Here is a 22,260-nt window from a genome sequence, read left to right as displayed (position 1 = left end):
CGCCAGATTATGTACGTCAGCCTACTAAGACCTATGTTCCCTCTAGGGCTGCTGAGAAGGGAAATGAGGCCATTCCTAATAAGTGTAGTCTTTGTAGATGACAGATCCTGGTAGTTTTGAAAAGTGAGGGTTTTGTGCACTGGTAAGAGCATTTGCAGTGCAATACATGGAGCTCTCACCTGTGAAATAATAACCCGTTGTGAAATGCTTCCTAGTATAAACGCTACACTGATGTCAGATGAAACATGAATGTAAGAAGAAGGTATCTTTTGTTCTTTATAACCCTCAATCTGTGAACCTGGGGATGTTCCCTAACCTCGTTTTTAACTGCAAGGTAGTTATATTGTGAATCCTTAAATCAAGAAGTCCCTGAGCCGCTTTATTACAAAGCTTGGAATCCAGCATTCATCACTGCGTTCCACTCGTCTGTGTTGGAATATTAACAGTATTGGAGTCCCATAAATTATGTATTTGTTGCTGAATGTTGCTGCCAGCTATGAGTGGCAAAGCAGTGCCTTCTGTAGCTTATTTTGGTTTTGCACGATCGCTGGTGTGTATCAAGATGCCTGAACAAAAGAAATGTAGTTCAAATCACAGTGTTACGAGTGTCTTCGAGTAGATGGATTTCCTTCTTGCCCTTGAATGTCAGAATGGTGGCACTCCATACTTTAAAATGTGTGAGGTAACAACCAAGAGAGAAGAAAACAGTGGACTCTTTTTAAACAGATACCCAGTGAAGATTTTATATTAGTCATTAATTACTAAATTAATGACTAAATTAAAGGGACTAGTAAGCTGTTACAGCCAGTTCAAAGGAAAATCCAAAGACCAGACGGATGCATAGACAGTGGCGAACTGAAATCAATCTGTAGGTAGATTCACAATTGGCTTCTTCCATAGGAGGGGCAGGGTAGGGGGATTAGGTATATCATCATTGAAAGGTTCGTTTGCAATACCAGATTCATATAACTTACAGAGTTATAAAATAGCACAGTTAAGGGTACTGAAAGATGCAGGCCTTTATAGAATCAGATAACCCCAAAAGGTATCCTAGGTAATACCCGATATTCCATTTGAAGATACTAGTAATTTCTTTTTTTTTTTTTTAAGATTTTTTTAAATGTTTTATTTATTTTTGAGAGAGAGAGACAGCATGAGCAGGGGAGGTCAGAGAGAGAGAGAGGGAGACACAGAATTGGAAACAGTCTCCAGGCTCTGAGCTGGCTGTCAACACAGAGCCCGACACGGGGCTCAAACCCACGAACTGTGAGATCATGACCTGAGCCGAAGTCGGAAGCCCAACTGACTGAGCCACCCAGGCGCCCCACTAGTAATTTCTTTTTACCCATTTCATTGCTTCACAGTGTGTCTGATAAGTCTTCCCCCACTCCTCTCCTGTAATCACCATAATCTCAAAGATTATTCTTGATCACAAAAGGTTGATCTCATAAGGTTTGGCCTCATTATTTACATTGTACGCTGAGAGTGTTCATTAGCCATATAGGTCTTCTTGGTTTGCTTTGCAAATAATAGAGCCAAAGAGTGTTCAACAGTAACTAGCAAGCCTGCAAAATTAACTTCTGCCTGCAAGTTTTTATAAGGAATCTTGGATTGGGCTTTTCAAAGCCTCTGTTATTTGCTATGTCAAGATTAGGAAAGCAAGCCCCAAAGATTCTCCACCGTATTTCACCTCTCTTATTTACGACCTTGGTCGAATTCCTTGAGGTTTCCAACATTTGCCAGGTGCCTGGCCTGGTAGTTTCCTTACTACTCAAAAGGCCAGGACCCTGTAAACCCAGTACTCGGCCAGTTTTCCTGGGAAGGCACTCCATAAGTTCAAGTGGCTCATCATACCTGATTCAATGAGCACCATTTTCTTATGGTGCTTATCACTCACTCTAGGTAAGGACTTGATTGCCAAGTCATATCCTTTGGATAGATGCTAACCGAACCTATGAACTAAATCTATTGCCATTAAATTTAAGGGGATTCAGTAGTACTTTTTTTAATTCTGGGGGAATCATTGAAAACTGGATGTCATTTTCAACTGTTCCTTTAGCTTATCAAAGCAGAGTTTACTAGATTATAGGTTAGACATAGGGTAAAAAAGTAAGAGAAAAGGCAGCCTCATAGATCCAGAGAACCTTCAAACAACATCAACAGTTTTCCAGACAGATAACCATAGTAAAATGTCCCTCTTCAGTTCATTCAGACCTGTGTAATTAATTCTTCTTCCGCTCGTTCTTGCTTTAGAAGTCTGCATTCATGAAGCTGTCCGCAGCCAGACTGAAAAGAGTCCAGAAATCCAAGGAAATCCTGACTTGGTCCACTAGCACAGCTTAAAAATTGTCTAAGCCATGTCAGCTGTGTTGCCTTTGCCCGAGAGTCTGTTCTTTGAAATAGCAGTATTTTTAAATACGTGGTACGTGTCATCCTTTTCTGTGAAACTCTCAAGATTATCCTTTCTGGTCTATAGATTATAGCAGAGCCCTCAGGCAAGCATCACAGTGAAACAAAAGTTACCTATAGATTATACAGACTTTAATGGTTAGGGTTGGTTTTTTGGGGTTTTTTGTTTTGTTTTGTTTTTTGTTTTTTGGGGGTTTTTTACTGTGACAGATAATATCATAATGGAAGAGAATAAAATTCTCTATTGAGATAGCCTCCATAACTATTTCCCAAGAGTTTTGACCAGTATTTAGACAATGAGAGCTCTGGTAAATCTACAGGATCCTCCCATAAAATATGCAACTTTGGAAGTCCTTATGTATTAATAACATCTTATCTATACTGACTTGACCAGGGAAGACCGGGCATCTCTTATGATCTGACAGCTCCTCCCATGAAACTCTTAAAATAGCAGCACAGCAAACAAATGCAGTTATTTATAGCATCTCTCTTTTTCTGAGGCAAAGGAATACATCTTTACAATTCTCAAGGTTCCCTCCAGGAAACCTCAAAGATAGTTGTCGGTGTAAATTGTATCCCAAATTTTTTATTTTATGTTTTCAAAAGACAGGGTGTAGTCTGGGAAGGGCACAATCAAAAGAGTTGTCAAAGATGTTTCTGGGACTTTAACCAAGTCGACATAAAGCTCTGAAAATAATTGTGGCGACACACAGAATCTTTGCTAGCTAGGCAGATTCTATAGAAGGTAAAGAATAGCCTTTTGCATTGTAGTCAACGGCATTAATCAGTTAGGCAAGGAAGCAGGCCATCAAAACTGAGGGAGCCATGCCAAGATTTTAAGAGCATTTTATTGCTCTTTTTTCAGACTCAAGTATTATAAACCAAAGCAAATAAAATTCACGTTCCAAGTTTTGTCCTTCATTTTTCTTCCTCATTTTCTGGAACAAATTTATACTTTACTTTAGAACTGCCTTATTCATCCGTATTCTCTCAAAAATGCAGAATGGAGTTTTGCAGAGGCTGCATGATGAGTGGCATCAGAATAATCCAAAAAGAGATGATCATCCAGCTCACTCCCTCCTGTTAAGCAAGATATTAATTGGAAAGAATTGCAGAAATGTTCAACAGTGCCATTTTTGTCATCAGAATGTGTCACTTTGGGAAATACAGTCAATTTTCATCAAATATATGTTATTTATATTAAAATGTAATGGATCCATTGCTAGTTCCAAAGGAATCTATATTTTTTTTTATTTCAAATACAATAAATATTGATAGTTATCACGTATTTAAACCAAAGCTCTTTGGTGTCCTCAAATAAGCTCTAAGGGCGTAAAGGGGTCCCGAGACAAAAAAAGTTCGAGAAACATTGCTTTAAGCCAAAACTATTCTATTTTCTCTTTGAAAAACAAAAGCCCAAGCATAGGTATATCTTGTTTCTATTATTGCCCCTGGCATAGTCTCAACCACCCATTTTAATTATAATAATTAGCCAAAGTGACTAACGTATATTTCACAGAGAAACTTGGGAGGCGGGAGGCTGTGGATAATTGAACACTGTCACATGTCAGCATTCTAGCAGGCTAGCAAAGCTCATGAGCACACACAACAGAAATTTCCACTGCAACGTACACCACTTGTGTGTCTCCTTAAGGTGGTGTACATGAACCTGTTCACTGACATGACTCACCTAAGTGATAGCCTCTCTATAATGTAAAAAATAAAAAGGAAACATAAACATAACATTATGCTTTGTAATCAAAGTTTCAGTATTCTGACTTACTTAGAACTTATCTAAGTTGGTATCCGATGATTATTTATCATTTAGTTCAACTTAATATTAGTCCATTTTAAGTTACCTAAAGATCTTAGGGATTATCTTTAAGTTGATGTGCTATAAAACATAACTGCTAGTTATAGAAAAAGTTTATCAAAACAATTATTCAGTTCGGTTGAACATGAATTTATATTTTTCATAGTCTTAAGCATTTTGTAAGTATAATATTAGCTTATTTGACCAGTTAGTTACCCCCATATACTTTTACAAGAAATCAACCCCATTAAAATAACTTGTACACTTGGGTTATACTTAGCACTGATAAATCAGAGAAAGATATAGCTGTGTTTTAAAATGCAACCATACTAGTCTCACTTGCCAAAGAGTTAACCTCAGCTCTCTGAACTTAGATTCTTAAAATGTTCTTGAGTTAGAATTTTCTGTAAAATAATAATAAGTCTAGTAAATGTAAAGTTTTAGAGGCAACATTTCCTTTTTTTCTGTTATGTTTAGGAAGAATCCATTTCTGTAAGCATTTGTTTCTCTTTATAAGCCAAATAGAACAAGTTCTTATAATTTAAAAAGTACTATAATCTAAAAAAAAAAAGATAAATTAAAAAAATAAAAAAGAAATAATACTATAATCTAAGTTGTTGACACCCTCTAGAAATAGATAGAATAGCACTCCATATATGAGAGGGACAGGCCTTGCTGGTGTAGACACAGAGACATGGGGCTTCAACAGCATCTGTTCCACAACTTCAGGTGCGAGTCATAAGGAAACACAAAAACACACACAAAAAATCACCAGTCCAGATTTCAAGGAGTTGTTCTCCTTCCCAGTGGGCACAGAATCCTTAATTGATCTGAGCTCAAAATAGAAACATATTCAATCAGAAACAACCAAGAAGTCAGATTTCTTATTCCCCCAACCCAATGGAAAATAATGTATATTACCTTTCTTTAGTGATCATTAAATTGTCAGACCATGGAAATGGTCTTGGCTGTCCCCAAGAGGGAATAATTTGTCAGCTATGTACGAACTAGAAAGAAAAATAAAACACATAATGAGTAGAGAGGGAATGAAAACTAGAGAAAATAGAGAGTCGACAAAACTCAAGTCTATTGCTCCTTTGGTTTCACTCTGGAAGCCAAGAAATGGTACCCTTTGGCTGAAGCCACCATGATGTGCCTCACTCCTCAGGCAACATGGTTTACCTGGCTCTGGGAGGAATGCAGTAGGCATTCCCTTGAATGACTGCCAATACTCTTAAAGGATACCTTTTTGGGGGTGCCTAGGTGGCTTAGTCGGTTAAGCATCCAACTTTGGCTTGGGTCATGATCTCACAATTCATGAGTTCAAACCCTACACTGGGCTCTCTGCTGACAGCTGGGAGCCTGGAGCCTGCTGCAGATTCTGTCTCCCTCTCTCTCTGCCCCTCCCCCACTCACACTCTATGTTTCTGTCTCTCAAAAATAAACATTAAAAAAGGATACTTTTTTTTTTTTAAAGGTGAAATCAGGGACACCTGGGTAGCTCAGTTGGTTGAGCATCTAACTCTTGATGTCGTCTCAGGTGGTGATCCTAGGGTCGTGGGATTGAGTCCCGTCCAGCGTGGAGCCTGCTCAGGATTCCCTCTGTCTCTCTTTTTTCTCTCTCGCTCTCCCTCTGTCCCTCTCCGCCACTCACACACTCTCTAAAATAAATTTTTTTTTTAAAAAAAGGTAAAATCATGACTTTTGAACAAATAGAGCACGAACATGTGCCACAGATTTTATATAATGAATCAGTTAAGGAAGGGGCCAGTACCATCTTCCACTGAGTTCAATAATCAGCTTTTTCCCTTAAGTGCTGGTAACTGACAAAGACTCTCTCTTCCTGGGGCCTCAGTGTCTTAAATAAACATTTTAATTCCATCTGATTTCTAAGATCCAGGCTTGGGGCTCCAGGGTGAGCATGCGCGTTGATTGACTTTGCTGGGCTTCCTGCCTTTAGGGCTTTCCGTTGCTCTCCAAAACTGCCACTGACCGTCGCTTTCTTTTGCAGTGACAAAGTCCAGGCCCTTTCCTATGCGCAGCACACACGGCAGCTCATCTCCTGCGGTGGTGATGGTGGGATTGTGGTCTGGAACATGGATGTGGAGCGGCAGGAGGTACGTGTCACACGGCAGGTCACAGGACCACTTCAGGGCCGCGGGGCTGGGCTGGACCCTGCGGCTCCGGCTCTGCAGAGAAACGCCTCAGCCTCCCCTTCTGGTCATGTCTTATTTCTTTTATGATTAAACCATGAAATAAGACATGTTATGTCAGAGAATAAAAAATTCCTAGTACAAAAGGAAATCCCGTTTTTTGTACCCCTCACAAATTGGCATGTAACATTCACGTATTAGAGATTTCATAAGAATTTCCACCAAGACTAAGCTGTTTAGACCTTGAATCTGTTGCTCCATTCACAACCAAAGTTCAGATGAGAGAAAGGGAACCATCTATTTTCAGACGATTCCTCCTTAAAGTGCCCTAGGAGCATAGAAAACCCATGGGCTTTATGTTAGAGATCGGTGGCTGATGCGTGAGAAGTGGTCCTTGATGAAGTCAGAGTCTTTAGTTTGATATTAATAGAAATATCAGAAATAACTATTTTTGTACTTTAACCATTCTCCAGACGCAAATATATACTTTGCCATTTTGACGCATACATGTAAGTTTTATCTTAGGATTCTTTTTTTTTTTTTATGAGTTTTCTTTTTCCATCTTTGAGCATCATAACAACTGATCTGTTTACTGAATATCTCCCTTGACAAGGACTTTGAAGTTAACCGTTTTCTCATTTCCCTAGAATTATGCTGGGTGAACTTTCCCTTTGACGGTGTATATTCTTCTAATTTATTTCTTTGCAGGATGCAAGAATTAGACAGAAAAGCAACACTTTAAAAAGACAAAAGCAATTTCCCAACTTCTTTCCATGCGCTCACCCCAATCTCATTTCAAGAGAGTAGTTGCTATTATCCACAGTGTAATGCCTTTCAAATGCCAGTAATTAAATGCTTAAGAAGATTAAAGCCTGACTTGCCCAAACCATAAATCCATGGGAGTTCTATTAGTAGCTAATTAAAATGATCATTACTGTTAGGAAGTGGGGAATTGTAGAATATTGCTTTTGAAAGTAGCACTTGGCCCCTTCAGTGTAACAGCAGGGAAACTGGGGCAGCGTGTGCGGGTCACACCAGTCAGGCTGTCTGTGTGCCTGTGCATTCTGTGCTGTAGCCTGCTTTGGGTGAGGGACGGTCACACCTAGTCTGTCCTGACTTCTTCCCAGGCCTAACTGACCAGACCAAGGGCGGGGGGGGCACCTGGCTCTTTTCCCTCAGTGCATGCGGCCTCCACCCTTGATGGACAGAGGCCCCAAAGAGGATAATGATGCGGTTTCCAGGGATGAAACCAAGTGGATGATGGGCTGTCCTTTGAGTCATCTTGCTTAAGTTATGCCCTTTGACATGCAGCTGTAGGGGCACTTGGTACTTGGCTGACTGTTTTGAATCGTCTTCTTTGAGTGATAGTTCCAGCCATTTTTGCAAGGGCCATCTTTATACATATAAATCTCCTGAGCTGTGTCCGCGGAGCTACTTCTGGGTCATGGCAAGTGCTGTTGGCAAGGTGCTTAACTCAGGAGGCTGGAGACAGTTAGGAAGCAGTCCCTGTGCTGGCAGAATTTCTGGAAGAAAAGACATGTGGGTCTTTTCTGTTATTAAGTGGTATGAAGGATTCGATTATAGTTGCCGTACGATAGAACGTTAGTGCCGGGTATTTAGGAAGGGGTGTGACCGCTGTTGGCTAACTTTCACAGCAGAGAGCTTGTGGAAGGACATGGCGCTGATAGCTTGATGGGGCCTGGATGTGCTCCGACCAGGACAGGAGACACCACAAGTAAAGACAAGGTGACGAGAGAAGTCACACCCTATGCTTGTAAGCAGTAGAAGCAGTCACAGGTGATGGTGTGGCAGCGAGGTGGCATTGGGGGGCAGATGGAAGACTGAGTGGCTGGGCGCGCATCGAGTTGACATCTCACAGGCTAAACCTGCGCTAGTGAGATCCATTTTTTCAAAAATCGTTACCATTTTTTAGAAGTGTATATAATGCATGTTCTTTGCAGAAAAATTACAGAATGCTCATTAACAAAAAGAAAAGATGTCAACCACCCCAGAAATATCACCTGTAACATGTTGGCAAAAGTCCTTCCTTACAGTTTTCTCTGCAAATACACGTGTACAAGCATTTTGGGGGGTAGTAGGGTGGGAACATAGTACACATGCTGATTTTTTTCCCTTTTACTGATCCTTAACCCCCATTTCCCCCTCATAGACACCCACTATGATGCATTTGATGTATGTCCTAAACCTGTATGCTTCCTTATAAAAGATGGGTAGTGTGTGTGTGTGACTTTTTTATAAATTTCCCTGCATGATAAGTGTTTTTGAAAAATCACAACATACATAAATCTTTTAGGGATGAAATGTTTTTGCCTGAAAACTTTGTATTATTTTGTTAAATCTTTCTTTAAACTAATTAGAGCATGAAACTTACAAAGCAAATCAAGGCTTTACTTCTTAATAACTCTTTGGTCTTGATAAAGTAAATAGACCAGGAATTGGAACTCCTACAATGTCACCTTTTTACCTTTCTTTTTTGAGACAATGTGTATAGTTTTAGGTTCATTGCTGCTTGGAGGTGTGAGAATAGGCTAAACCCCAAAATCTGTCCTGTAGGTCTTCTTTGGAAGAGGATTACATCAACAGAAAAGAGCCTTTCCGAACCTTGGCTCTGCTACTGTCCGTTGAATCTCATAGAGAGAGGGGGCGGGCTATTGTTTGTCATATTTCTCACACTTGTTTGATCTCAGGCTTCTTTTATATGGGAAGTGTCCTGTGAGTCTCATTGGAGTTTCCTGGAATTCACTTTTTTATATTTAATTTTTCTTTTATTTAATGTTTATTTATTTCTGAGAGATTGAGGGAGACAGAGCACGAGCAGGGGAGGGGCAGAGGGAGAGGGAGACACAGAATCGGAAGCAGGCTCCAGGCTCTGGAGTTGGATATATTTTTCCAGGTTCCTTGGGTTCAGTGATATGTGGAAGGAGATCAGTCTCTCTGCCAAATGATGAAATGTATAGAGTTGAAGATGGAACAGTAGAAACTGATGTAGAATCATCATTTGCATAATCCATAAAGATTTGCTAAGGACTAACTTTAAGCTTAACACACCTTTTAAACCTATTTGACATAGTTTTGAGTACTCGTCATGGGGTTGGGAAATAGTGAACACAGGCAGAATAGTATGTGGTCCATGAGGCAGAGAGCAAAGCGTCACCCTTGCCGTGGGTGGATGGTGGACAGGCGGCTTCGCTGAGTACCCACTGAGGCCAGGTTGTATCCTTCCGACACAGGTAGCTGTGTCTGTGTGTCATGGGCAGTCATACAGAATTATATGCAGCCAGAGAAAATATAATTGTATACGATCCGAGAATATGCGATGAAGTCAACACAGCTGTCAGGACTCCGTGATGTGGCCCCAGCCAGGGGAGTGCGCCTGACACCCCCCCCATGCCATTCCACTTCCATGGTACTCTGCCTCGCCTTCTCAGCCCTTGGCACCTCCTTGTACTTAAATAATTGACATTAATAATATTTTCTTGTGTTGTCTTCCCTGATAAATTATAAGCTCGATGATGACACAGATTCTTTTTATTCACCACTCCATCCACTGGGCTCGACGCACAATAGGCATTCGGTGAATCTTTTTCCAGTGACTCACTGAGCAGTCACACCTCTGTTTTTACAAACACGTCTTGATTCTGTAACTTTCATCAGCGTCAATGGTTCCATTGTCCTCACTGCTTCTCACTGTGTCCTGTTGTTGTGCTTTATTTCACAAGACCCCTGAGTGGTTGGACAGCGACTCCTGCCAAAAATGTGATCAGCCTTTCTTCTGGAACTTCAAGCAAATGTGGGACAGTAAGAAAATTGGCCTACGACAGGTGGGTGGTACAGATCCCTCATCAGAATGTAATAGAGTGGAAATGACTTCACCTGTAATCTTAGAAGAACCAGCACCCCGGGCAGGAGTTGTGGTGGGGGTCAGTTCTAACGTGACTGCACGTTAATTTATTTCCTTATCTCCTCCAGCCCATTCCTTCTGGATTCAGTTTCTGGAGTGCCTTGTTCCAAGGAGTTAAGGGATATGGTTTTAGAATTCCAGTGGCATTTACCGAAATACACCTTAAAATTAGAGGGGTCATGCTTAGCTCATAGTTTTCATAGCTCATAGGTTTCATATCATACCATGAAATTATATAAGTGGTATTTATTTCTTTCTTAATAATTTCCCTTTCTCTCCTGCCATCTTAGTGTTAGTCATTTAGATCTACTCATAATAATGCAGCATTTTCAGTCTGATTCCTGGTTGGGTTTGGACCTCCCCGAGGAAATCAGGGTTCGTCCCCTAGCCGGAGCATGGCCACAGTGTAGGCAGTAGACTGAAGCGGGTTTCGTTCATGTTCTCCTTCCTCCGTGATCTGTGGGGTTCATACTAATGATAGCTGGCAAGGACCAAGAATGGGCAAAGGGGGGCCGTGGTAGGGGTGGGGGAAGTGGGGTGTGGCGGCACAAGCAGGTATCTCTCCAACAGCTCTCCATTTGAATAAAGAGCCCGCAAAGAGAACATACCTGGTGTGTCCTTCAGCTTCGTGGGGCGCTCTTGCTGAGCATCCTCACCTGGACACTGCTGACCACGCCCGAAGCTGGCGAGGCCGAGGCGTGGGAGCGACAGCAAGCGTGTGCTCTCTCTCCCTCCAGCACCACTGCCGCAAGTGTGGGAAGGCCGTCTGCGGCAAGTGCAGCTCCAAGCGCTCCTCCATCCCCCTGATGGGCTTCGAGTTTGAAGTGAGGGTCTGTGACAGCTGCCACGAGGCCATCACCGATGAAGAGTGAGTTCCGGCAGCGTGCAGGGTTTCCAGGGCTAAGGAGAGAAGGTGATCTGGGAAGCTGCCCACGCCACCTCGGCCGTGACCAGCAGTGTCCTAGCTCCTGCCGGTCTAGAATATAGACCGTGGCGGGGCGCCTGGGTGGCTCAGTTAGCTAAGTGTCTGATTCTTGGTTTTGGCTCAGGTCATGATGTGACGGTTCATCGGACTGAGCCCAAATCAGGCTTGCACTCCCAGCGCGGAGCCTCCTTGGGATTCTCTCTCCCTCTCTCTCTCTGTCTCTCATGCTTTCCCTCACCCTCTCTGTAAATAAATAAATAAACTTTAAAAAGTGTATAGAATATAGACAATGGCAAGTGGACAAAGCCCTCCTTTCCGCCAAGAGATAAGTGTTCTCTTACAAGATAGGAAAAGGGAGTCCACATAAAGAATTCATGTCTTCCGTGCTCTTCTCCACCCCAAGGACACGTGCACTGCAAACAGATGTTCTTCCAGCAAACCCTTCTATTGTTTATTTCCTTGAGAGGAGCTCGGGAGTCCAGGAGCTCAAGCTTCACTTTCCACCCCAAGCTGGTATCTTTACAGGAGCTGAGTCAGCCCGTAGGCTCCAGAGGCTGCGTCTTCTCCAGAAGCGCTAAGTCACTCTACCTAAGACGCCCGGACTACCAGCTGTCCAGCTACTCAGTCTTGCTTGCTGGTCTTGCCCCATAACCTAGGANGTGGAGGGGCACATCTGTGTTACCTCTTCAATGCCGCTACTTACAACGTGCCCCAGAAAGAAACAGTGTGTGACGGCAGGCTCTCCTGGAAAACTTACCTGCCCGATTCTCCCCACCTACTCCCACACCTTGTCTATAGTAGAATCATTTTAAGTCCAAGGTGGATATCTTGAAAGCGGCACGTAGATAGAAACGCATTTAAAATGCACCGGAGGGGGCTCCTGGGTGGCTCAGTCGGTTAAGCGTCCAACTTGGGCTCAGGTCATGATCTCGCGGTCTGTGGGTTCAAGCCCCGCATCAGGCTCTGTGCTGATAGCTGAGAGCCTGGAGCCTGTTTCAGATTCTGTGTCTCCATCTCTCTCTGCCCCTCCCCAGCTCGTGCTCTGTCTCTCTCTGTCTCAAAAATAAAATAAAATGTTTGAAAAAAATTTTTTTAATGCACTGGAGGAAATCAGCATTTAAAGGAAATTCTTGGCAATTAATAAACCAAAGTGTTCTCTTACAGATGACCCTAATTTACGTGTCTTTTTCCTTCTTACTTATCCATATCAAAGATAAACTAAGATGCCCTTGCATCAATAAGCATGTATGTTCGTTGATTATTTTCCACTCATCATATGTGATGGAATTAACGAGTTCTTTTCATTAAATTAGAGAGCTGCAAGAGACTTCAGAGATCTTCTAAATTAATTCTTCATTTTATAGATAAAGACACAGACCCAGAGAGCCTAGGCAACGGCACGTTGACCCTAAATCTTGAATTCTAGATATATTTTAAAGTGACAGTCTTAAAATACTCAAGATCTGTGCTGCACACTTAGCCACAGGTTACGGCCATCTTCAGAGAGCCCGCTGCAGAGTGGGGCCCCTTGAAACATGAGGAGAGGACAGCCGTCTCCTTCCGTGTCCCTCCTTCCCCTTCTTCCCCATGTCACTGCCTGTCCTGCCTCTTCTGCATTGCCTCTAGGCCACTGAGGCAGTTGACAAGCCTTCGTAACTGGAAAAAAAAAACACAGATGAAAAAATACAAAACAAATAATGATGTTTGTTGATAGGCTGTTTTACTTGTCGAAGTGTTAGAACACCATAGAAAACCGAAGCCTGCAGTTACACCAGGAGAACAAGGGAAGAGATTAGGCAGCCCTTCAGCTGGATGGTAATAGTATCTGAGGCTTCGAAACAGGTATGCCTTCTGCTGTCAATAGGCACAGGTACCCACAAGTCTTTCTGAGACTTAGCAAAAGCACCGAGGCGTTTGTTTTAAGATTTGTCAAAAGCATCAGTAGAGAGTTTCACAGGCTATATCAGAGCAACAAGTAATCCTTAAGACTTTGGGAAGTGTCATCATCACCTTCCCATCTTGGAGAAGATAAGAATCCTTTCACCTTAAGAACAAAAATCATTAACAGATTCCTGGGGAATAATGGTAGGTCTAAAGAGTAGTTTTAAAGTGAGTCTTGGGCGCCTGGCTGGTTCAGTCAGTAGAGCATGTAACTCTTGACCTCGAAGTTGTGAGTTGGGGCCCCACGTTGGTTAGAGACATTACTTAAAAGTAAGTAATCTTTTTAACAAATTAAAAAATTGGGCCGCCTGGGCGGCTCAGTAAGTTGAGCATCCATCTTCGGCTCAAGTCATGATCCCATGGTCCTTGAGTACAAGCCCTGCATCCGTCTCTGTGCTGACAGCTCAGAGCCTGGAGCCTGCTTTGGATTCTGTGTCTCCCTCTCTCTCTGCCCCTCCCCCACTCGCACTCTATGTGTATGTCTCTCTCAAAACTAAATAAACATCTAAAAAATTAAAAATAATATAAAGCAGTCTTAGCCATTTGGCTGCAAATTAGAGTTTAATGACGCCTTAGATCTCTTTCATTCTTGTGTCACGACTTTTCACTCTCGAAAACTTAACTCTGCTCCTTTCAGACGTGCACCCACGGCTACCTTCCATGACAGTAAACATAACATTGTGCATGTGCATTTTGATGCAACCCGAGGATGGTTACTGACTTCTGGAACTGACAAGGTTATTAAGGTAAGATGCTATCGTATTTTAGAAGCTTTCCATCTTGGGCCCCATGTAAACATACCGGAGCCCCAAGACTGTGTGAGGTCTGCTCACAAGGTTACTCTCAGCGGTGAGCATTTTTGAGAACCCATTATGTACAAGGCCCCACACCAGGACACGGCTGCACACACCAAAGCCAGACGTGGTCTTGGCTGCAGGGAACGGGCAAGTCTATTAGGGACGTACTCTGTCTTTTTGACGGTTAATAATAGGTCATGTGTTCAGCAGCCAAAACAGTGATCCAGGCAAGAATTACCTTAGACGGAGAAGGGGCTGCTGGAGGTGGCTTCTGGAAGGCGGTGGGGTTTAGTGGAGCCTCGAAGGAAAGGAAGGATTCCAATAAGCCAACAAGGAATAAACAAGATCTTTTCCCCATGAGATCAGTTAATCTAGAAGCATTCCTCCAGGGCACTCTGAGGACTGTGCTGGACGGCATAGATGTGGTCCTACCGCAGAGGCCCAGGACGGGAGGGGCCACAGCTGAGACGCCACCTGACTAACACATGTCCATTCCCTCGCCCCTTACATGAATCTGATCTGCCTTATTCTCCACTGGCTGGCTTACAATTCCCCACAGCCATGGTTTTGAAGTTTATATTAAACATTTTCGTGGCAAAATACTAGTCAGTAGATTAAGACATGTTAGTATAGCTGGTAGTTGCTTGTCCCATTAAAACATTCACTGGCATTTGCTGAGAAAGACTGTTGATCCTTAACACAGCTGAATTTTTAGTTCATCAGATGTTTTCTTTTCCTTCTCACAGTTGTGGGATATGACCCCGGTCGTGTCTTGATGATACTGCAGGCATCAGAAAGATCGTATTTACTCAAGAAACGGTTGTTCTAATCCACATCATTACTGGAGCTGCAAGCAGACGTGTGAGAGTTCGAGAGACACCGCAGAGCCGGGCTGAGCTGACGCGGCAGCGACGCACACAGGGGTGAGCTCACCAGTGAACACCAGCGAGGGGACCGTTCAACGTGTGTTCATACGATATAAGAGAAGATATTTTTTTAACAAATGGTTTATACGGTCTGGCTGTGCTACAGTGTTTTGAGCATACTGAAAAGTCTGTGTGGGGTGTTTAATTTTTCTGTTTTTCAACACTTCATTTTAGTTGTTGCTTTGCGTGTCGGAGAAGCGACTGGCGGCATCTGTTCAGGGTATTCTCGGTCATTATAAAGTCGTTTCTGTGCTTTCTTCACTTCGGCACGTTAATTATGTGGTCAGCAGCTTTTTCTTCTGTGTTACCTTCCCTCGGCTTTGTCTGCACTTTGCCAGTGTATGTGTTTATATTTACACTCTTTCTTCTCAGTGTTTCTCCTTGCACAGAAATCCTCTTTGACAGAGAGAGCTGGGAAACCACTCATGTGGGTTTTCCGACCGGCTTCTTGAATTACCTAAAGAGTCATGCCTTTGGCCGTCTAACCCATTCATGTTCTGACTGAGTAGACCTGACCATGTGCTTCTGCCTCCGTTTCTCTGTCTTGCCCAGGTTACAAATACGCTGTGAGAAAGCTGCTCCCAACCACTGTCCCCACAGAGGTGGATGATTGTAACTCAAGAGCTTCAACTCTTAGTGCCTGGGTTATTTCTAATTCATCTGGAGCCATCTGAGCCTTTTCTGTTTAGCTTTATTTACATAGCTCTTTCTCACTCACAGTATTCGAAACAAACACAACATAACAAAACAAAACCATGACCTTCAAAAAAAAAAAAGTGTCTGTAAGATGTGTTTCTCCGCGCGACATCACCTCTGAATTTGAATGTGTTCATTATTACATAGAGATTGTATCCTGTTCTACTCCTCACCATCTGTATTCTCTTCCCCTTTAAAAACTAGATATTTAAAGATTTTTATCTTAATGTATTTTAGAACACTGTGCACTCTTTAGTACTAAAACTGTGTGATCTGCAACGTAAAAGGTACCAAGCCCTACAGCTCATACTGTGTTGCAGTTGCAAATGTTTAAAAAAAAAAAAAAAAGTGGGTGGGGAATTTAGAAAATGAACCTGAAGAACTCTCATTTGAAGGGAATCCAAACAAACTTGATGAAGTGAAATACTCTTAGGTGTAGTGATTCAACTCAGGCTATTGAAGTCCTTTTAAGGAATTTTATTCCCACCTGTAAAGATAGCCTGTGTCAGCAGCAGGCACGCGCGGTGAGCCTGCCCTGTTATGTGCACTTTACATGTACCCCCTCATTCACCCTCACTGGCAGGGTGGCCGGGGATCACTAAGTCTCTTCAGATCACCCGGTTAAATCAAGCCTTGCCGACAAACAGGCCAATGACTTGCCCTTCACTCTCCCAGCCCTCCACATTATCTTGTTCATTCCTGATTTGACAGTCTCTTGGTGGTAGTATTTGAATTGCTCCCAGGTTTCAATCTCTCTCTTTTTTTTTTTTTTTGGAAACCCATCTTTTCCCCCTCAATGATTATTCATTACTTTTCTTTCCGACCGGGAAAAGTACTACTAGCCATAGTACTGGCTCCCATATACCCATTCTCTGAAGACCCCTGACACTGACCCACGTATCCCCCACCCAGAGGAGGGGGCTTCCTAGAGAGGCTCCGCTGCTGCAGCGCTGGGACACAGGACCAGCGGGTGTGACCCGTGCAGCCATAGTAATGGCGGCCATCATGTGAGACATCAGACCAGATCAGCTCACGTGCCCATACTCTAAAGGTTGTGCATGCGCGGGCACACACACACCCGGCTGCAGTTACCACCTGTCACATCACTGTCCCCTTCCACATGACCCTTGCTTGCCATCAGTTGCCTGTTATAACTAATCTGAGTCTTTTCCGCATGATTGTGAGAGAGCTTGAAAAAGGGAATTAAATTTAAAATATTCAAATATCTATATTATAGCTTACTACTAGAACTTGGAGCCACTTACTAAGTTGTACATAATAGAGAACCATGTGTTGGAAATGAGTAATAGAAATGAATCTCTCTGTTTTCCCTTTCTGGATTTGGAGTGTGGCCCGTATGTGGAGAGGGAGAAGTGTTAGGCAAGCAGTAGATCAGTGCCCAGCAAGCCTGACGTGGATCCGAGTTAGGTCTAGATGAGCTCAGGCCCCACTGGGGAAGCTGACTGTCCCTGTTGGGTCACGAGTGTACACTGTGGTTGCTCTGGTCCATAACCCTGCACTTCACCACAGACCCCTCCCTCCCAGCATGGTGGTACCCCAGCCCTCAGAGCCACTCGGAGGCTGAAACCACTTGACACCTCATTGATGATGAGAGTCAGAATCAAAAACCACAGATATATCACGGTATCCACTGCTTTGCCTTTTCCTTTTCCTTATCTGTGTGGGTGCTTGAATTTGGTGAGAAGTGCTTAGCAAACCAACTGTGTGTGTTTGTGATACTGTGAATTCTTTTGAGTTTTACATCATGTGTCTCCACCGTTTTTGTAACTCACAGAGGGAGAGATGCTGGTGTTGGGTGTCCTCCAAGCATTTTGTGGATGGAGGCTTCACCCATGAGGAGTGAAGGCTGGCCCCAGCACTTGGCTCTGCTCCTATCTAGGTTAACCATCGTGGTTCTTGTTTTGCCCTATTGGAATTGCACTTTACGTGTGTTTTTGCTCTGTTACTTCACCAGTCTTGGCAAGTAACGCCTTACCTGGCGATGTCGGGAGACTGGCAAGACTGCACATATCATGCGCATACTCGTTCATTTGGTGGGATAAAACCAATCACCTGCTCTTGGCTTCTCCAAAGAAATGTTACTGGAACCTTTAGCTGCCTGGGTTTGTGTCCACAGTAGCAAATGTCGTTTTTAATTAAGTACTTGGAATTGCATGTCTTTTTATATGAGGTCAATCAATGATGTGTTTCTCATTTGATTGTTTGAATTGTTCAAGGACTCATAAAATCACAAAACTGGAAGGGATCTCCAGAGAGCTAGAATGTTCCAAGCAGAAAACATTTAGTCATACCAGGCAGTTGGATACAGCTGAGGTATAAACAAGAGAACCTAAAAGAAGAGTTTTTGAGGAGCCTTTGCTTTGGGACATTAACTAATGGTGGCATGACTAGGAGGAGTGACCTCCAAGCAGCTGATGGGAACGAGATCTGATGCTTTCATAGGGGGATCTGACACTTGTTGTGGCCCCAGCCCTGTTTATGAGTGGGCAGGTACTATGCAATGAGGCTATTGCTGGCCTTGATCAGAATAAACCCTTCTGACCCTCTTCTCCATGAACCGCCCAGCAGCAAAATCCAAGTGGAAACCCAAGGGTATTGAAAATTCATCTTCCCGTTTGTCTGAAGGCTGGCCTTGAGTCTGTCTTTCTTAGGGAACGTGATCACCTTTTCATGGTTTGAGATTCATTTTTAAAATTTTTTTTTAATATTTATTTATCTTTGAGAGAAAGAGACAGAGTGCAAATGGGGGAAGAGCAGAGAGAGACACACAGAATCTGAAGCAGTCTCCAGGCTCCCAGCTGTCAGCACGGAGCCCGGCGTGGGGCTTAAACTCATGAACCACGAGATCATGACCAGAGCCGAACTAAGATGCCCAACTGACTGAGCCACCCAGGGTGCCCCAGATTCATTTTTAAAAAGCGTAATTTATTTTTACTTAAAAATCAATTTTTAAGCCTGGATTTTGACTTTTAAGGAAAGGGATAGCTCTAAACTATGTACCAAAGTTACTGGCCATAAGTATTCATTAAATGAGATTCCTTCGCTTTTGCCTTTTCATAGTTTAATTGTATGTAAGTGATCACGTTCACTAAGATATATATTTTCAAGTAAATGAAAGCACTTTGCCCAAACAGTCTTCTTTTTCTCTCCTTTAAAATAGTGGTAAATTTGGGAGCGCCTGGGTAGTTCAGTCGTTAAGCGTCTGACTTCAGCTCACGTCACAATCTCACGGCTCATGGGTTTGAGCCCTGTGTTGGGCTCTGCTGACAGCTCAGAGCCTGGAGCCCACTTCGGATTCTGTATGTGTGTCTCTCTCTGCCCCTCCCCTGCTGGCGCTCTGTGTGTGTCTCTCTCAAAAATAATCTTAAAAAATTAAAAATAAAAATAAATAAAATAATGGTAAATTTCAACTGAAAATTGGTATCTAGTAAGTTGATTGGGAAGCACAGACATTAAGCCCCTTGTAAACAGAGTTCTCTAGGTGATCCTAGAGATTGTAGCCCACTTGAGCTTTGTTGAGTGTCCACCACACACGAGGCTTCGAACTAGGCCCTGGGGTGCCAGGGTCTTTTCCCTGGCCTGAGCAGAGGCCACGTAGGGGAGTAGGTGGGTCATTTCGGTACCGTGTAGTTCATTAAGTGAAAGAAGCATGCGTTGGGCCCACCCTGGGAGATCTGCGCAGGGTGCCCCTCCCCCAGCAGAAAGGATTTCTGAGGGTTAAAGGTGGAGGTGGGGCTGGTGGAGTCGGGAAGTGACCTGTGGGCTACAGAAACAGAAACAAATGCCCGCGATCCGGCATCAGCCTGATACGCAGAGGCCGCAAGTGGTTTGGAGTTGCCAGAGAATCACTCAGCCGCAGTCCTGGGCCTAATGGGCCATACAGGGAGGGAGACAGCGCGCAGTTGGCCAGAGGGGGTTCACTGCGAGATGGAGTCAAGTTTTCCTGCAGCTGAGGCAAATATCAAAGTTTTTTTTTCCTTTAGAAATACATGGGATTGGTACGTTAAAGTGGCCCACGGTAACTGATTTTTGAAGTTTCTGGAGGCACACCCCCTCCCTGGAGGCCGTGAGGTGGAGCTGGAGACCACAGCATGCATGGACTCGGCTTGGGAGACCTTGCATGCTAGCTCCTTACTGCCCAGGTGGGCCAGTCTCAGCTGCTCCCCTTTGAGAAAGGAAAGATCTTGGCAGGAGGAGACTGTTCTAGACAACTGCAGCCAAGCCCATTGGTGCATAAGCAGGCGGCTGCCCTCCATTTCCCTGTCGCCCTTAAATCGTTCTTGCAAGTAATGGGTCATCTCGGTAGAGTGTGCTAAATGTGATAAATCCTCATCGCAGTGGCACTCACCAAGTGGAAGAGCACATTCTTCCCAATTCAGAGACGGTGAAAAGGGCTCAGGCAGCCCCCACCTCAGAGACCTGCCCTCGTCCAGGAAGGGCATCCCCCCATCCTGCCATGGGGCTCGGCACCTTCTGGTTCTTGACGTTGCATCCGTGTGCCTTTGTCTTTCACTACCCACGTACCGTATGTCCGTAACATAAGTCAGGACATCCATGTTCACCTTTCAACTTGCGCTCACCTTTACAACCAAGAATTATGCACATACCAGCCCTCAGGGTTTTTAGTTTGTAATTTTGCCTGTAAGCATTATCCTGTGTAGGCCTCACACACAGAAGCAGCCTCCAAAAATTAGATGTGTCCAGTACTGGAGTGGGACTCCTCCCTTGTGCTCCCCGTGCCGGGCAATGTTTGAACAGACAGTACATGGCCCCCTGTTAGCGATGTGGGAGGGAGGCTGAAGCCTGAAGTAGGGATTGAATTTGATGATCGATCTTAAGATCCCTTCCAGTCCTGCAATCCTGTGATTCCATTAGTGTTGTTTACTGTTTGACTCGTGGCTGACATAGCAGAATGTCTTTGTCTTCTGTCACATCCCATCAACTGCTTTCTGCATTTTTCCATCTAGAGGTTTGGAGACTTGATCATGGTACCATCTCATTGAAAATAGATACCTCAAACTGTCCACCTTTGTGACTCAAAAAGTGTATCTGACTTTCTTGGGAGACAAAGTGTCAGGGAACCACACGTTAGTTTAAAGATTGGATTTAGAATCTGACCTTGATATCTTTTTCTCTTGGTTCTCTGGGAATCGGAAGAAGGTGAACTATAATACAAAAAGGGAAAATGGTTTGGAAAAAAGTATTTCATTTATGTACCCTTGTCTTTTTCCCATCCAAGTAGATGGCAGCCTTCGGTCAGTAGCATCCACCCATATGAAGTATAGACCAAACACCTGTGTCCCTGGTAACCATGGTACTCTTAATATATTTGTGTTTGACGCCATCTGCCTTGCTTTTTAAATGACTTTTTTCCATGACATTTTGCAAAAGAAAATCTTTATATGAAAAGGACAAAAACTGTTATTAACTGGACAACAGGGAAGGTGCTAGCCCCACGTCCGTGCCTGCCTACCGCTGCTCATAACCAGGGAAATGGACTCTGCCATTCTGCACGCCGTCTGTCTGTGGCCAAACCGGGCCACAGCGGGCATGTCACTTTATGGATATCTTTTTCTTTCTTTCTGAAATGCGATTCCCCAAGGGGTCAGACTGAGAAGGTAACGAGCCTGAAGCTGGAACAGATTTCTCAAGTGTCGTTCCAGCAGATCCCTCTGGCTTGGCCATGCCGTCTGCCGCTAGAGTCCACCAACCAGACCAAACAGGCTTGACCTTGACTCCCTGACTGATCCGGTGAGACGGAGCAAGAATTTCTTACAATGTTAAAATGTCTGTACCCGGTTCTTTGTTCACATGCTGCTGGATGTTATGAATGTTTTTAAACTCTGCTCCCTTTCCCACTGTGCTCCCTCTGCCTGAAACACGCCTGTAGCCGTTACCAGTGTAGAAGGCTCTCGATGCAAAGTTGCCTCCACGGTTTCAAATAAATCTCTGCGGAAACCTTCCTGTGTCTGTGGCCCCTCGTTGTTGTCGTCCAGCTGAAACGTGGGGTGTGTACACCCCAGCAGCCCTGCTGTGCTGTCATCCGTGGGAGGGGAGGGGGGTCTCCGGGCACTCCTGCACCTGGCTGTCTAGACGCAGGGAGAGCCGCAGTCGGGAAACCAAGGCCAGCCTCCATTTACCCCAGATTCTGCAAAGCAAATCGGCTGCGGCCGCGTCGTCCTTTTCTTTATCTTTCACCTAAGTCTGCTTTAACTGTAGTTAAACTTGCCAACTGAGGAGAAAGGACTTCGGGGCTTTGGAAGCTGGAAGCCCATTTTATGGATAGGAAAAGAGGTGGGAAGAAAACAATGGCTTACGCGGCATCGTACAGTGAGCGGGGTCGCTGGAGTGCCCTTCAGACCAAGGCCCTGTGACTGGTGGCCCCTCTCCCTCCTGGCCCCTTTGTGACAACACACCCACACCCTGCACTCCAGAAGTGCCCCCCACTCCTCCCACCCCAGCCCCCCACCCCGCTTTCTTCAGGAAAGGAGGGATGCAAATGGAGCCGATAGCCGCTGACCTTCCAGGCTGGCACACCCAGAAAACCCCTTCCTTGAGGCTCCTTGGTTGACAGCCTGGATAAGGTACCACCCACTTGGGGTTTCCTCCGCTGTGAATAATGAGTAAGGGTTATTCTGCCTTGAACACCAAGACTAT

The 22,260-nt window shown here is 44.1% G+C and overlaps 1 protein-coding gene across 1 annotated transcript in view; it reads left to right on the top strand.

Moving 5' to 3' along the window:
* WDFY2 (WD repeat and FYVE domain containing 2) overlaps nucleotides 1–21,565 on the top strand; it is a 174,265-nt gene extending 152,700 nt beyond the window's left edge. The window contains exons 8-12 of the mRNA XM_077752592.1: nucleotides 6,234–6,339; nucleotides 10,116–10,217; nucleotides 11,035–11,165; nucleotides 13,801–13,909; nucleotides 14,707–21,565. Of these exons, the coding sequence (XP_077608718.1) occupies nucleotides 6,234–6,339; nucleotides 10,116–10,217; nucleotides 11,035–11,165; nucleotides 13,801–13,909; nucleotides 14,707–14,736 (478 nt within the window). The 3' untranslated portion in view covers nucleotides 14,737–21,565. The remainder of the gene's footprint in view (nucleotides 1–6,233; nucleotides 6,340–10,115; nucleotides 10,218–11,034; nucleotides 11,166–13,800; nucleotides 13,910–14,706) is intronic.
* Nucleotides 21,566–22,260: the final 695 nt, after the last annotated feature.

Source organism: Crocuta crocuta, unplaced genomic scaffold, assembly GCF_008692635.1.
Source record: "Crocuta crocuta isolate KB4526 unplaced genomic scaffold, BGI_CrCroc_1.0 scaffold190, whole genome shotgun sequence".
Classification (NCBI taxonomy): Eukaryota; Metazoa; Chordata; class Mammalia; order Carnivora; family Hyaenidae; genus Crocuta; species Crocuta crocuta.
This window is presented reverse-complemented; position numbering and strand designations above follow the sequence as displayed.